General features: G+C 41.6%; 1 protein-coding gene across 4 annotated transcripts in view; it reads left to right on the top strand.

Moving 5' to 3' along the window:
* chl1a (cell adhesion molecule L1-like a) overlaps window positions 1–17456 on the top strand; it is a 49620-nt gene that overhangs the window by 8554 nt on the left and 23610 nt on the right. The window contains exons 1-12 of one of the 4 annotated variants that reach the window (XM_078288340.1): window positions 8115–8436; window positions 11214–11399; window positions 11977–12085; window positions 12241–12428; window positions 12553–12675; window positions 14016–14186; window positions 14537–14575; window positions 14793–14904; window positions 15000–15184; window positions 15324–15458; window positions 15951–16091; window positions 17262–17373. In XM_078288340.1, coding sequence (XP_078144466.1) covers window positions 11252–11399; window positions 11977–12085; window positions 12241–12428; window positions 12553–12675; window positions 14016–14186; window positions 14537–14575; window positions 14793–14904; window positions 15000–15184; window positions 15324–15458; window positions 15951–16091; window positions 17262–17373 — 1463 coding nt within the window. In that variant the 5' untranslated portion in view covers window positions 8115–8436; window positions 11214–11251. Of the gene's footprint in view, window positions 1–8114; window positions 8437–11213; window positions 11400–11976; window positions 12086–12240; window positions 12429–12552; window positions 12676–14015; window positions 14187–14536; window positions 14576–14792; window positions 14905–14999; window positions 15185–15323; window positions 15459–15950; window positions 16092–17261; window positions 17374–17456 lie in introns of those variants that run through there. The other 3 variants (XM_078288341.1, XM_078288342.1, XM_071907420.2) reach the window with 3 other exon arrangements.

The raw sequence follows: 17456 nt of genomic DNA, 5'->3' as shown, positions 1-17456 counted from the left end.
CACTCTTTAATGGACCCTTTCAATTGGGCGCACAGACCAGAACAAACACTTTCATTCATGGTGTTCCAGAAATGCTAATGCAGCAAGGCCCTGACACTTTTCAAAGGGGTAACCCTGTCATGGGCCTGTGTTAGACAGTAGCGAGGCTATCACTCGCACAGGACGACGCAAGGTGCAGTCCCTATGGTAGCTGTCCCGAGCTATGCTGTAATTTAGACCCACCAGGCTGTTGGGATGAGTCTCCCCAAGCGTCATTGGCTCTGAGCCACTCCATAGCATTGGAGTGAACAGATTTGGAGGAAGGGCAAACCAGGTTACAGTAACGTGATATGAAATAGGAAGTTTGAGTCAGTTTCCAGAAGTGGCACATGAAATGCCTTGAGCCCTGTCAGAGAAGCACATTTTATCCACAATCAATCATCCTTGTATCAGGATGAAGGTGATGGCATTTGGAATGAGTTGACTTTTACGTCCTCTTGTGATAATGTGATTCACACAATCTGGGAGGTCTCTTGCGTACGTTGCACATTATAGTTTAAAAGGCCAGGGTGAACAGTGGAGAGCCTTATCTGATTTATTATGGGTATTTTTTTGTCAGCCCTTGTCAGAGCTTGCTGCAGATGTAATGATGTTTGAGGAATGTGTATGAGTGTACACTTTGAAGTGGGGATGACTCATGAGTCTTTTTCTCGTGACATGTTGCAGCAGATGCTTCAAAACTCATTGATTCCCAGCTCGTCATGAGTAGGCGGATATGTCATTTATTTTTGTTGAATTTTCCACAACTGTGATGAAGGATGATGCAGGGGAGGCGGATGCCAGATGAATTGTTTACCCTCACTCTTCCTCCTAAAAAGCCTATAGTTAATGTGGTATGAATTTCAAAATTTATGCCAACACTTAACTACACTATCCCTCTTCATTCCATGTAGAATTTCCCATTGAATGTTACACTTATTTACAGTATTTTTGGTATAGTAGTACAACAGATTCCATGAAATGCTTAACATGTATCATTGTTGTCCCATATGCCAATCATTAAGTGATTAAAAGGTGTCAGATCTTTTTATCCACACAGATTATGCATAATGCTGCTTAATGTCAAAAACACTTATGGGATTTGAGTATTGGCTCACACGTCTTTTCATCCAAACAAATGTTAAGGTGGAAAGATTACTCTTCAAGAACTATCATTTTCTGTCTTGTTCGAGAAGAAAACAAGGCTGCAGGTGCGAGCCTTTTGAAGAAAGGACCAAATGCGTTTTTTTTCAAAGCGACAGGAAGATGGCGCTTTGCTTTTTTCTTTTTGCCTGCCTTAAGTTGGAGGAATGACATCTGCAAAGTACTGTATGTTTTTGGTGTTTACAAGGAAGGGTGAGAAAGAGCACGTGGTAGGATGAGAGTGAACACAGTGATGTGTGTGTGTAGCAAGACTGGGCAGGTCTCTGCCCTGGAGAGGGGTTTGACTACTTTCCTTGTCTGAGCCCTTTGGTGATGAACGCTAATCCCAGGGATAGAGAGGGACATGCAACAGCTGTTATTTCTAAACATGATAAAATGGTATTTATCAAGACTTGTCACTAAGTCCCTGGATGTCTCTTTAGCTTCATGGGCGGCTGTCACTCTCATCTCTTTCATTTCTCCCCGCCAATGAGAAGAATAGGGCAGATGCTGTCAATGTGTCAACAGGTGTATTCATTATGGGCAGCCCTCTCAGAAAATATACCTTTGATGGACATTAGAGTTTGCATTTGCTGCTCATCACGTGCTACTGATGTCTTTCTTACAGTATTCATAGTAAACACTCAAGATTCTTAGCAGTGTTGTAGTCAAGACCATATCAGTCGAGACGAAGACAAGACCAAGAACACAGGTGGTCGAGACCAAGTTCAGCACCAATTATAATATGCTGGCATTTATTAGTTATTAAATACGATAACATTAATACTTTCCACTCAATATGAGGCCTTGGCATAGAAAATCCACAGTGACTAAAGGGAAATATTTTTTCAAAATGTTTCTAATTACTTACCTATTTACCGTATAAAAGAAGCCAGCTGATGAAAGGACTTTATAAAATGCATTGTATCCATAAATTAGGCTGTGTGCGTGTGTGTGTGTGTGTATGTGTGCACATGCTTGAACTGTCAGGATTTGGGCTCAAACTGATATTCAGAAATAAGACTGCAGTTCAAGCTGTTTGAAACTCCCACATATTACATTTTCTTTACTGTTGGAGGTGGCAAAAGCTCTCACTGCTGTCCTTAACTGCAAGGCAAAAATACAACCAAGAGAGTCAGACACACTGATGTATTGATCCAGCATACATGGCACATCAAGGGCAGGATGGAATTTTACCTCGCTAGCTGCAGGAATTAAAAGAGACGTTGAGTTGGCTAGCAAAGTAGCACAGAAATTTATGGCCAAGTAACTAACGTTAGCCTTATGTTACCTGTCTTTGTGGCAATGTGCCGGAAGAAACCTGATATTGTCCCGGCAGCCTCTGTTATGGATTTCTTGCAGAACTTGAAAAATGAGTTTAGTTGATGAATAAATGCTCATGGTCATTTCATAAGCATTTCACTGTATTTTCACCCCACAGGCTGGACTATCTCTGAAAAAAGAAGTTCAATTAAGAAGTTAATTTAGCTCAATTAACTTGACTGATGAAACAACATAGTAAATGAGTAAACATAAGCATGCAAATGTTAAAACGTACAAACAAACAAGTGCGCTAGCGTTTTTAGGTGCTCAGGCGGTATGCATTATTGGAGTGGCATAGAGCAAAAGTAAATATACACATGCTCGCACATCCGTTCACAACCTCATCTAGGGTCTCATTGGGGCTAATCTTCATACGTCCTCACACAAATACAGACGCAGATGCTCAGCTCTTATTGAGGTGCACCTAATAAACATGCTGAAATCATAGTTTTAGATTAAATGAAAAATCATAATTGAAGGCAAGTTTTCTTCCATTTCATAGACATTTTTTAAAAAGATATTCCCAAGCAAATACCACTATAGGGCTTCACGATTATCAAGTAAACTAATTACCAGCTTAGTGCAGACTGTAAAACACAGCATTACTGGAGAAGCAGTAGTCAGTCCCTTATCTCTCTCTCTTTCTCTCTCTGCAACACCAGTGATGGAGAATGTGTCAGGGTGAACAAAGGTGTGAAGAGGTCTGCTCATGGCCTCAACATCTGAGGGGAGGAAGCTGAGTGTGACTGTCTGTCTCCATGCTGTCCCTCCTGCTGCTGCTAGCTGTGGCAAACTGATTAAGCTTCTGAATGCCATTCATTGTCACTCTTAACTGCTGCCAAGGGACGTGTTTCTGTACTGGCACACTGCGAATAATTCACTCTGTTTTGTAGCCATGTGTCATCCTGTTAAGTTGCAGGCAGCAGACTTTGATTTTTTTTCTATGGAAGATGAGGTTGTTTTTCTGACCATTTCATCAAATTAACTCCAGGTTTACTACGAAGTGAAACTATTTGCGAAAAGGTTAATGTGTGCTTGATGAGGGAAGCCTCTTTTGCCCACTAAATATGGAACCTCAAGGTCTGTGTTTTGGTTTTGGGGATTTGAGGTGGTAAAATGTAATGGCTTGCCAACTGTTTGCGTGCCGGTCTAGCTCTCATTTAGAAGCAGCTCTTCACATGTGATCACACCAAGCATTGTGTGCCAAAGCATTAACCACTTAACCCCTGACTGTGAGAGCTTGTCTGCACTTAAATGAGTGACACAGCTCCGCAAAATAGGTTCCAGACATGCACTCAGCAAACCTAACATTTATATTAAAGGACAATTGAAGGAATGAAACGCTATTCTGCTGTTGTAATGAAGCAACAGTGGTGAATTGGGTGAACACTGACTATGTTTTGATTTGACCTGAAAACCTTTCATGCCACTGTGCGTTCTGATCGAACTGACAAAATAAATCAGCTGTAAAGCGTGATCACACTACAAACAAATCAACATCCTCATCAAGTTTAGGTCATGTTAACCATGCTGGAACATTGCCAAAAGAGTGGGGAATAAGTAGTTCAAATAAGCCACGACTGCAAATACTAATGCTGTTTACCAATAATTCCCCACATGTGCGTGTTTTACAATGTTTTGGTCGGACTCTTTCAGAAGTCTTTGAAATATGAGACGCTGCACGCTTTTTCCTTTAAGCCTATTATGCTTGTGTGTAGCGTAAACTTGTAGGGCTGCTGCCCTTTTACATAATACTGGAAGCACAGGTTTGATGTGGACGTGTTTGATGTGTGTCAGAAAGCTGTCAGGGGCTGGCTGTTTGTGTGAATTCCAGGCTTAGATGATTACTAGCTTGTTCAAGTGCTTGGGGACTCGCACCGAGACGACAAGCCACACACAACAGTTCTGACAAGTAATGACGAAAAGAAGCGCTGACCTTAAAGGTAAGGAGAGGTGTTATTTTCTGACCTTAACTGGGTTGCATTTTTGATGTGTGAGCGGAATGCGGCGCAGCGATTGGCTGTCAAGGTGGATTTTGTTTTGCTGTTTCCACACTTTCATATAACAAAAAGCAGTTGAAACGGATTTACTTTGTGGTGTCAGCCGTTAGTATTGGAGTACCATAAAACTGCTATGCCAGTTGTGAAGGGAAATGCACAGCAAAAAAACAAAAAAAACATCTTAGCAAGTCATTTAATCTTGTATTGAATCACATTATCTTGGTACTGGTGCAGTGCCTTTTTTCCAGATAGTGTCACTTGTTTCATGAAGTCTTCAAACAAGTGAAACTGCATTGGAAACAAGTGAAATTATATCTCCCCGTCAGATTTATCTTCATATCTACACTTTAAAACAAGATAAGACTGAATATGAGACTACGTGACTGGTGAAGAGGATTTTTTTTTTCAGTGTGTGGTGCAGACTTAAGAACTGTAGTCTGAGTCCCTGATGCTCAACAATGAATTTGACACACAGTACTGCAGTAGAGACAGGACTACAGGAATCTGACTTATGTTGGCATGTGCTCAGTGCTTCTGTTTTGTTAATCTGTCTATGCAAACACATTGAGGCAGCAGAACAATTCATGTCCTGACAACACAAACAGAGATCTGCAGATTACCCAGGTAATTGCTCGTATTTCCTGCCACAGCTGAAGATGTCTAGATAACAAAAGGTAGATGCATAGATGGAATTTTCCATACAAAAAGTCACCGGCGCACATATCTACAGACATTAACAATATCGGCCTCTCTTGATTCCCATGCAGTCTGATTTCACAAACACTGATTTGACTTTATTTGGATAGGTAGACATGCACCAGGTACACACACACACACACACACACACACACACGCACCAGTTGTTTATTCACATATGTTTCTGTACATGTTTCAATTTAAAACAAATTGCTTGTGTCATGGGTATCACTGACATATGGACTCATGCTATTGTAATTGCTTTATATTTGTTTGTTTGGTGCAAAAATATCCAAATGCAAACAATATATTCTCATGTGATTTAGCTATTTGTGTGTGTGTGTGTGTGTGTGTGTGTGAGTGTATGTGTTGGTGGGGGAGTGTTGCAGGAGTGACAGGTCACCACGGCTAAATGCTACACACACACACACACACACGCACACACTGTTCAAGAGACAGACAGACACCGAGACACACGCTCAAAAGCACTATTCATCCACGAGTGGTTTTGATGAGTGCTTCTTTACCTGACTCGCCCAACCAAACTAACACCCTTTGAAATTCATGACGCCGGGATTAGGAGCCAGTGGTAATCGTCGGCGCTGCACATCTCAGCAGGATTGGACACATGCTTGAGAGCTTTTCTAGAGCAGCGCGCAGAATTTGCTTAATTACATATTCTTTCTTATCACGTTTTCGTGGAACTCACTGAATTTTAAGAATGAGAACTTAAGTAGCCTCAACTCATTCAGCTTGATATGCTTTGTGTACTTTATGAAGTAGAAAGTTTTTGTTTGCATAGGAGTGTTTGTTCATGAGTAGAGTGTGTGTGTGTGTGTGTGTGTGTGTGATGGCTGGTTTCCTCTCAGCACTGGCCGAAGTTTGAGTAGGTATGAAACCTCCTCCATCATTGCTGTCATTGTCTGTGTTGACAGTGTAGTTGTTTGCCAGAATGCATTTCTTTTGTGTATCTGTGTGTGTGTGTGTGTGTGAAACGCCTATACTGTACAGAGTGTTGAGTGGATTCATATCTGATTTGTTTCTATTGTAGCTCAACACATAGTTTGAGCATGTACTAAAATTACAAAAGGTTCACAACCTTAGCTGGCTCTGTTACACTAGATTTGCATACTTAGGTGTGTCGTTGTGCCCTTCTGCCCTGTCTTTGATTATACTCATTATACACACATATGTATACTTAGATTTTTTTGAACCCAGTCATCTCATGTTTCTGTATGTCAACCTTGTCGTAGGTTTGTTTTGAAGGTATTTTGTAATTGCCGTGCGTTTGTGAGCTTTGCGTAAAGACCGAAGTAAAAGCCTAGTAATTATCAGAGAACGCCAAAGGCAAGGACTGTGGCTGTGGAGGAAATGCATCACAACAAAAAGGCACAGGGCAGGGCAAACTTCTTATTAAGTCACAACGGGGTTTGAGCTGTTAGTGAGACATTAAAGAGGAATTTTACTGATTCATTTGTCTGTGATTTGCTTTGTGGTTTGTTTTAATAGTCACGTTAATTTAACAAGCACAGTGGAACAGGTCATGGGCGAAGACCCTGAAAACACTTATGACAAAGCTGGGAATTCTCTCTGGGTTCGTTTTCTTTTATTTCATTGAGTGAGAATCTGGCTGGCATATGAAGGTGTTAATTGTTAATTGTGTTAAGGCCACAGGCACCATCACAACAGAATGTAGAGCCTTATGAATTCAGCTTTTGTTCCTTATCAGAAAGATAATGATGTGAGCCAACATAATCTGTTAATATATATGCAGCGTATATATTTAATATTTTACATCAGTTAACAAAAGTAAACAATGAACATATCGCCCCACCCCACATACTGTATGAGTGTGTCAGTGTGTTCACAAATATGTGGGAGGGAGGGGAGCCTGGGTTTCTGTAGTGTTACTATGTGTTTGTACAATGAATGCTTGTGTTGGTTTCCACTACAAAAAGTAGAAAATAAAAAAGTAAAATACATATAATGTACAAAATGGATAATCCACATAAATCCACAAATTTCACTTGTCATATGTGTCATGCACTGAGCCCCTATGTAATAGTATTTATCAACTGCTATCAGTAGTCAGAAAGATATAGGATGACTTATTGTATGTTGGCATAAGTTATATATATATAAAGGATTTTGCCTCATACTGTATTATGTTTTTTTCCTCTGGCACTAACTTAGCTTGTCCCAGTTCCCACAACATGCAAGCAGGTGACATTATGTATATATTTACAGAGACCAGATAATGTATGTTTTACATACTACAGCTATTGTCTGTTGATTTACGTTTGGCTTTGTGTGTACATGGCCCCATGTGTCTACACAGCATGTCAAGCTTTGGGCGAATATGTAAGTCCTTGTTTGGCGTTGCCTTTTAGCATTTTCCCAATGTTTACAAAAGCCACGCTCTCTTTGACATGGACATGGTCCATTTGGAGTGATGACAACTGTATTTTCTTAAATGGACAACATTATTAGGTTTAACCATTCTCTACATTGACATTAGGGCAAAAGTCAGAATCAGTCACTGGTTTAAGAGTAGGAAAATAGAGAAAAGGAAAACCAAATCATGTGGCTAAAGATCCCAGTAGCCTATTACCATCATCATGTATATTTCAGGCATGTTCTCCCATGCCTCCACTATCAATACCCTGGAGCACTGCATGGAAATGGAAGTATGCTACCACAAAAGCTCTGGTCCTGTGAGAGAAGAAGATGACTCCCTTCCCTTTTCAATGGAGCTAAGGCACATTGCATTAAAATCATTCAGATGGAGCCGGGTGTAAATGGGCGTGCATATTTAGTGGAAGGCAGGATGGAGGGATCAAGGAAAATGGGAGAGTGAGAGAGAGAAAGACATGCCTGTACTTCCTCTCCACCCATTCTTTAATGCTGCCTGAATAGCCCTGCGGCGCAGGCTTTGTCCCGGTCATTGTCGCTGGCTTAGAGAGCCTCTTTGCCAAGTGAGAGGCTTTGGCGACATATGTCACTTCAGTGAATCTCCCATCGCCCCTTTAGCCGCTCGAGTGGAGGGGCGGGCGGGGAGGCGTTTCTCCGCACCAGGAGAGGAGCAACGTGAGGTGGGGTTAGGAGGACAGACCCAAGTCAGAGATGTTGGTTCAGAGAGAGTTGTTGGAATGCTCCCTTGACGCTCCTGTCCCAAACTTTTCCTATGGACTTGTAGTGCAGCTGTGTTGGCCCTCTGCTAGAGGTGGACTAAACATTTAGAATGACTCTAAAAACAGTAAGTATTGGATATTTTATGAACAGTGTTTTGTTGTTAGTCCCTGGGAAGTGGTGTGGGTCTGTGTGTGTGGGTGGGTGTGTTTGAGTGTTTCGCTGAGTGCACAACATATATGGATCATTAGGGTATATTTACCATTTCTGCATTTATCTATGCTTGTGCAGCTACACATGCATAGCCCGTGGGGGTGCTGGTTGGTTGGGTGATTTGCGGGGGGGCTCATTGTATACAGTGTGTGTTGGTAAGGATTAGCGGTGTAGTAGTCACACTGGCCAACTATTGGCTTAGGAAACAAAATCCCTGCGGATTTGTGGCTATGCCCTGCCATGTGCTCAGGTAATAGATCCCCTGGCTCCCCAAACAAATGCTTTGTTATCTGTTTACATAGTGAATACACACCATTTTACGCTTCAGGGATTTTGCTTTCTAAACTAAATTTCTTGAATTCTGTCAACTTTGTTTGAGTTATCATAAAAGTGGCAGGTTTTACAGATCCCCATGCATGCATAAAGCTCAATAATTTGCCTAATCTACAAGGTTCATGCACCAAACAGTGGATTTGCCACAGTTGAATGAAAGTTGCCTGTTTGGTTGATGCTGTATTGTCAGGATCAACACAAATCTGGATAAAAGGTCCCACTCCTGTCACTGGAGGACAGGGCCTCCTGCCTACCAAGGACTCTCTTGGCTTCACTGTGTAAAAGTGGCTTTCTGCGTTCAAGGAATGCTGATTTAAATCACAAACACTGCAATTAGGGTTTTTAGTTATGCCTGCACTGGTAGGTGGTCTCTCCTGCAAAGTACTGTGTGTGTGTGTGTGTGTGTGTGTGTGTGTGTGTGTGTGTGTGTTGTGTGTGGCATTGTATGAGATACAGTATATAGCAACAGAGTAAGAGTGAGGGAGACTGTGAACTTTACTACAAACATGTAAAATGAAGTTCTACTCCATTCAAAGAACCATCTAACCAGCTTTGCTTAGGATTCAGTCCATCGGCAGATAATCACAGAAATCCTCACCGAGAAAAATACTCCGCCGCCATCTCTCAATTTGTTTAATTGATTGTAAATTCAAGCAGCTTAATCCTGAATCTAGTCTACAACGATTACCATATTAACCTTACTCACTAAGGAGGGATGCAGCCTTGTGTCCTCAGAGGAGTCGTAGCATGTCGTTGTGAGGTGGCATGTGATTGGTTGAGCCCCCCCTCCATTCTCCTCATTGCAGGATTAGCTGGAACGGTGAACCCATTTGGCATTGCCAGTGCTGCCGCCACAGTTTCGGCACTGTGAGAACTAAGCCGTGGAATACCAACAGGCTTACCGCTGCCGACCAACTTATAGTCTGCCATCTTGGATCCAGCGATCATAGCAGGCAGCAGCTTAGCCATCGTGCCAGTAGGGTTTACTGTAAGCATGCCATTTGATGCCACCAGCCAAGCTACACAGTTCAAAGGGTAATCTCCAGACAAGAGCTCTGCTGTGTCGTGCTACAAGAACACAACAATGAGGGACAACCAACTCTAGATGGCTGGTGTCCTGGATGGGGAGTGTCGTATCATCAAAGCACAGGTCCCTTAAAGGGGCCCTATTAGAGGAATTCAAATTTTCCTCTTTTGACATACATATATAATAAAAGACATTTAATGTAGACATTATCAAAATTTGAATTTGTTTGAGTGGTTAAATGTAAGGTTATTACACTCTGCAAAAAACATATATCTTAATGAGTCATTTAGTCTCATATTCAACCTTCAAATCTTATTTTTCTTAAAACAAGTGAACAATTCTGACATTGGGGTGAGATAACTCCAGTTGTTTCCATTGCAGTTTCACTTGTTTCAGGAATTTTCTAGAAATGAATGTCAATATCTTGAAACAAGTCAGAAAAAGGCAGATCACTGTACTACTATCAAGAAAATGAAACTCTTGAAACAAGTTGATTTGCATTGGAAACAAGTGAAATTATCTAACCCCATTGGCAGATTTTTTCACTTGTTTTAAAAAAATTACGATTTTAGGACTCAATAGTAGACTAAATGACTTGTTAAGATGGATATTTTTTTTTATTACCGGTAGTTTTGGACTAACTCCAGTCCACACATCACAACTGGTCTTGATTGGCAGCCCTCACTAAACAGTTGCTAAAATCATTTCAATCAAGCAGATTTGCAGCATTTGAAGTGACCTCCCTCCTGTAATGCCTACACTCATAGGTTAGGCTGTTTGGTTGAGCTGGAATTGTCTGCCAATCAGGGTCCATTGTTGTGACTGTTTGGCTTCAAATTTATTCAGTAAATACCCTTTTAAATAAACTACATTCATTTGCAAAACATCACGATGAACATTACTCTTACCTTGCGCCATAGCATAGCATTGAAACCATAAAAATCATAAAAACAGAATAATATGGGGTTCTTTAATATGTTTTAAGGTAGAAACACACTGTGAGGAATGTGGGCTTACTGATTTTTTGTGTTGTCAGATTTTATTTATGTAATTGCCTGCTGGTTTTCTTTTGTTTGGGTTGGCAGTCAGCCATGGCGTATAAAATGCCCATTTTCAACAGGGCTACCTTTAGTGTGATTATTCTGCAGTTCATTTATTGCAAAGCAATTCTCCCTCTGGAATGCTCATTCTATGCTGCATTTCTGTAATTAGAACAGGGGCTTGTAAAACTTTATCTCACCTCTCTTAGAAATTAAAAGGGTGGCGATTTTTTTTCTCCCAAATTGAATGATTGAACTTGTGACCATGTTTTTTTTATCTGACTCTCCTAGGTCCATTGTGCCTTCAGTCTTCTAACTGACACCAGCTGATGTGCAGCGAACCAACCAGCAGGATATTCTCGTCTCGACTGTCTCCGTTGACCGGTGGAGGGGTGATGAGGTCACCTTGGAGCCTGGGCCTTGCTCTCCTCTTGGCCTTGACCTCCAGGGCCACAAGCTTCAATATCCCCCTGGAAGGTAGGATCATTATGATGGTGATGGAGGAAATGCATCTGAATAGTCTGGATACAGGGATACAAAACCTACCGTAGATATTATCTTATTTGAAAATGGAATTGGTTGCTCATCCTCAAATCTGGTATTTCCAAGCTATCTCTCTCCGTTCTGAGAGACATAGCATAAGACGAAAAAGTGTCATACATATTCCATGTGTCCAACACAACTACAGTCTAAACATACACAAAACACTGGAAAATTTAGCCTGAAGTACCAAAGTGTATTGTGCACCAGCAAAGTTACTTTGATGAGGGTTTTTATGCTTTGCAGTGACATCCTCGTATGCTTTGTTAGTTCAGTGTCCATCTGTGGCAACTTGTTTGTTCAGGCATGCCGTGTTGTTGCCACACTTTTTGGCACAACCTGTTAGCACATGCCTTTGCCATTTTCCTGGCTTGTTAATGCGGACTTCATACGAGGCAGTAGAGGAAACAAATACAAGGAAGAAGTTTTCTCCTCAGTTGTCTTCCCTCGTGCCTGCGAAGACTGAATCGGCAACATTCTGATATTTGCGTGTGCATCTGTGTTCATGTTGCAGTGGAGCAGCTTCCAACCATAACAACTCACACACCCAGTCCTGTTGTTGCCCTTCCTTTTGATGACAACTTTACTATGAGATGTGACGCCAGGGGCAACCCACCACCAGAGTAAGTGAGATCAACACTTCACCTGTCCTGCCTCTGAATCTTGCTTTTCAAATAAATCCAGGCCACCATCATTGATTTGAGATAAAGTGTGCCAAGAGCTAAGAGAGCTTTCATCAGTCCCAAAAACATATTGTAATGCTTGACCACTCCAACAGATACAGATGGACAAAAGATGGCAAAGACTTTATCCCTCCCCACCTCTCCACAACAAAAACAAACCACAGAAATGGCAGTTTTGTACTGCACAACAGCCACCTCGCTAAGTTCCAGGGGAAATACCGATGCTACGCTTCTAACAAGCTGGGAACAGCCATGACAGAGGAGATCGAAGTAATCGTTGCCGGTAAGTAACCGTTCTATAAGAAGCTGATCTACAGTGTGAGATCATTTTGTTTTACCTCTGCTTGGTCAAACCTTTTTTCAGGTTTTCATGATAGTTTTTTCTTAAATGCCGTTGTTCTGTCTAGGTGTCCCCAAGTTTCCAAAGGAGAAGATTGAGCCCACCGTTGTTGATGAGGGCCAGCCGGTCATCCTGAGGTGTAACCCTCCAGATGGCGTGCCCCCCCGTCAGATCTACTGGATGTCTATTGGTAAGCCAAGACACAACTGAGAGAGCGTATAGGTTGTATGATGACTTGTGCTATCTTTTTTTTTTGCAGTGGCTTATTGTTTTACGGAAAATACACACACTTTAGGCACCTACAATCACCCAGAGCAGATATATCTCATGTTTAGGGCCTATTTTTCCCATCACTGCCAAAGAAAGTGGTTTTATTGTGTAAACGGTCGTCTTCGCTCTGTCTGAAGTGCTGTGTCAATAGGCATTGAGTCCTCTGTCTAGCCCCTTGAGAGCTCTACCATCAGCCCCAACACACTCGACTGATGTCTGATAGAAACATGTGAAGGTTTTTAGATGGCAGGTCTAGTGGAGTGCTGCAGAACAATATCACTTCTTGTTCTAAGTAGACCTATGTTTCCCATTCAAGAGTCAGAGCAATTTTAGATGTATGGTGCATCTAGATTTCCAGGGACTTTTTGTTGCACAGGTGAAATATTAAAAGGTATGCTGTGTTTCCTAACAGCCTTTCTGAACACAACAGAGTACAGCATAATTATGAATTACAGCAACAATAAAAGATAGATTGGGTTTCCATGACGCATAGCTTGATTTGTTTCCAAACTAATTTTCATCCAAATGCAAAGATGAGTACATTTCTTACCTCATGGAACTGTGAAATTGCATTTTCGTAACTGTCTTTTATGTTGCATTGTTGACATCGATTTAAAATTCTGGATGAGTTTTACTGCCCCTCTCGTTTGTTAGAAACTGAAGGAGAATAATTTTGATACCAGTGACTCATCTTTCCCTACTGTGCTCACAAATGCCTTTTTTTTTTAAAAAATAGTGGCAAAATATGTAATTGTACATCTTCTGCACAGTGCATGACTTTGCCTTTGAACACTGAGAGTACAACCAATGACTTATGGCCATGAATCAAAATAGGATGTTAAATACTGTGAATGGGTGAATGGGTGACACAGTGCTTCAGCGACCCGTGACTTACATAATGGTTCTATCCAACCGAAAATGGCTTTATCCAACCAAATATGCTGTCTCAGTGCAATTATGAGTGCACCGGCTCTATAAAGGGAAACTCTTTAGGGCATTTCCATTAAGGTCTGACATATATGAGGCTATGCTGGATTGCAATGATTTGTCATGTGACTAGAGTCTCACCATAAGACCCGTCATTATAATACTTTGAGTGCCTTTAAGTATTTGCCTTTTACCCTTGTCACCCTGGAGCTGAAACACAGCAGATGGGTGTGTTTTAAATGGTTTGGGAAAATTCAGCTGGTGCCACTGTCACTAAGCTGTCAAAGAGAAGTTACCAATTAGTAATCTTGACCCAAATCTGCTCTTCTCCAGGTCTCCAGCACATTGAGCAGGATGAGAGAGTTTCCATGGGCAATGATGGCAACCTGTACTTCTCTAATGCCTTAGAGAAAGACAGTCGGCCGGACTACTGCTGCTTTGCTGCCTTCCACAAAATACGCACCATTGTCCAGAAAAACGCCATGGCTGTAGTCGTCAACACCTGTAGGTTCAAATATGTGGCTTTATCCAAAATATTAGTCTACAGTCAATTCTAACTGGTGCTCGCTTGATTATCATGATAACAGAAGCTAACATGCTATGTATCTTAAAACATTTGATAGTGTAATCAGTGTATCCCATTATCACTCTAGCCTTTCAAATAGTAATTATGAGACATTCACTTGTATGTTTAAAAAAAATGTTCTACCACATACCAAGAAGTAGGGCTTGCCTTGTCATGTTCATGTTACAGTACAGTGTGTTTTGACAGTGGGCTAAGGCACGCATGCCAGTGAACACACAAACCATCATACTACCAGTATTATTCTTACAGTGTTTTGTTTTCGTTTCAGTGAAACCCGATATTGAATCTGACGACAGTGGCGACAGCAGTGAGTGATTTTCACACATCATAAAACTTCAAGGCAGAAATGACACATTGTACCACTAATAGGTTTCACACTATGCCATTCGATACACAACAGACACCACAATCTGTCTGCAAGTTGCAAAGAGCTGCAGATTGGCCTTAAACTCATGTGTAGCTAAAATGTGCATTGATTAAGGAATAAGTTGGAGTGACCAAACTGCTCATTATGTCCATTGCAGCCATTGCCCCCCCAGTCAGAAAACCCAACCTCATGCTGCCCTCTGGTGTTCAAACAGAGGTAGCTCTGGTGAAAGGACAGGAGCTGAAGCTGGAGTGTATAGCAGAGGGATTGTACGTATCATACAGTCATTAGATATCATCTATCATCATTGAGAAATATATTTATTGGCAAATTATGGCTCATGATATGTCGCTGTGTTATGTAGTCCCACTCCAACGGTGGATTGGATCAAAATGGGAGAGCAGCTGCCTGACAAACGGACAAAATTCAAGAACTTTGGGAAGCTGTTGACCATATCTGATATAGAAGTGAAGGATGATGGGAAATACATGTGCAAAGCCAAGAACTCTGCTGGAGAGGCTGTCCACTACTTTGATGTTATAGTGGAAGGTACGTCAACATCAATGAGCCACTTTACAGATACATGTATTGGTGCCAGAATTTGGTTTTCCCTTCAGAGGAAGTCGTTGACACAGGAACCACAGTTGTTTTAACTCAGACCAACATTGTTCTTCTTAACACATCCCAGAGGCACCTAAATGGGTGACAGAGGCTCCTCAGAGCCAGCTGGCTGTGATTGGGTCAGATATCCACATCAAGTGCTCGATCGTTGGGAAACCACAGCCAGATATCGTGTGGAGGAGGAATGGAGAGATTTTAAAAGGTGAGTAAGATTAGGATTCTTAATTCAAACACTGGGCAGGGCATATTGAGCAGGGAGACCGCCCTTCAACCAGAGGACCGGGGTTCAAGCTCCTGTGTCGGCAAGCATCTATCATGCTGAGATGTCCTTCAAAGCTCAGTGAAACAGGCTTGACTTCTTGATTGGGAATGATTTGAACAATATAAGCACAGAATTTAGATTGTTTTTACAGAGTTCACTGAATTCAACCAAACACTGATACCCTTTTCATGTAAAAAAAAAAACAATATCCCTTTATTAATTGTAACTACGTGTGAGATGCTAAACACAAAATTTCGTTTTTCTAAGGTTGTATCGCAAAAATATCTGGGTATCACTTATTCTTATTATTTTAGATTTTTCAATGGAAAAATTAAGGGTGATTTTCTATGGAAGGAATGCAACAGGATCTTGTAATTGTGTGGTCTAGTCCTTGTGACATGATGACTTATTATTTGTGTGTGGTTCTGTCAGATGAACCGTCAAACCAGAGGCGTGTGCTTGATGACACGGTGCTGCTCCACAACGCCCGGCCAGAGGACAGCGCTGTCTACCAGTGTGAAGCCTCCAACAGACACGGCAGTCTTCTGGCCAACATCAACATCATGATCATGAGTGAGTACTACAGCTAAACATTAGCCCTACACAGGCAGCAAGGAAGTATACCACTTTATTAGATACACCAAGCTAGTACTGGGTAGGACACCGTTTTGCCTCCAGAACAGCATGACTTCCTTCAAGGCATGGGTTCAGCAAACTCCTTGAAACGTTCCACAGGGATCTTGGTCAATGCCGACTTTATAGCTTCACACAGTTCCTGCAGATTTTGTGGCAGTGCATTCATGCTACAAACATCCCTTTCCATCTCATCCCAAAGCTGCTCCAATGGGTCGAGATCTAAGGAATGTGCAGCCCATCGGAGTAAACTAAAGTGACTATTATGTTCCTGGAACCGTCTTGAAATGATGCGTGCTGCGTGACATTTTCCTCCACGGATTCATGTTGTTTATGCCAAATTTGTAGGACCAGCCGGCTCTTTTTCACTCTTCAATCATCCAATTTTGGTGATCATGTCCCCAACTGTGGCTTCACCTTATTGTTCTAGTGGAACCCAACATGATTTTCTATTGCTGTAGCCCATCTGCTTCAAGGTTTGACAAGTTGTGTGTTCTGAGATGCCCTTCTACACATCACTGTTAGCTCCAACGAGACTTGCCATTCTCCTCTGACCTCTCTCATCAACACGTTTTCACCCTCAGGACTGCAGCTGACAGGATTTGTTTTGTTTATCACACCATTCTTGGCGAACTCTAGATACTGTAGTGACTGAAAATCCCAGGAGGCTGGCCGCTCCTGAGATGCTAGAACCAGTGTGTCTGGTACCAATGATCATACCACACTCAAAGTTGCTTAAATCATACATCTTGTCCAATTTAACATTCAGTCAAATAGTAGCTGAACCTCTTGACCCTGTTTGCATGCCTTACACTTATGCTTTATTTATATGTGGCTCACTGTCTGGAGTGAGTGAGTGTTTTTCATATGCATCTCTGTCTAGCTGTATGCCTTTTTCATGTGCAACAACTGTGCAACATGGCCTATTTTAATACCAGCTCGTATCACCACAGTCTTTAATTTCTTCTAATTGTTGAACAATTAGATGTTGTGATTGCTTGAAAATCCGTAGGACTTTTTTTTTATTAGATACTACACACACTTTACTGTTACCAGATACCACGGATGACAAAGTATCTCCCTGATTCTCCTCCTTCTCCTTGGCCTTAGACCTGGCTCCTCTGATGCTGACCAGGGACTACCAACAATACGCTGTGGTACAAAGAAGGAACATCACCATGAACTGTAGTGTCTTCAGCTCTCCGCCGGCCAAAATCTCTTGGTGAGGATTTATCAGAGTCACTTTAATTGTCAAGTAGAATGAATGTACAGGAATTGGTCTTGATGTCAACTGTACAGGGACTT

The sequence above is a fragment of the Centroberyx gerrardi genome, chromosome 14, assembly GCF_048128805.1.
Source record: "Centroberyx gerrardi isolate f3 chromosome 14, fCenGer3.hap1.cur.20231027, whole genome shotgun sequence".
Lineage (NCBI taxonomy): Eukaryota > Metazoa > Chordata > Actinopteri > Beryciformes > Berycidae > Centroberyx > Centroberyx gerrardi.
This window is presented reverse-complemented; position numbering and strand designations above follow the sequence as displayed.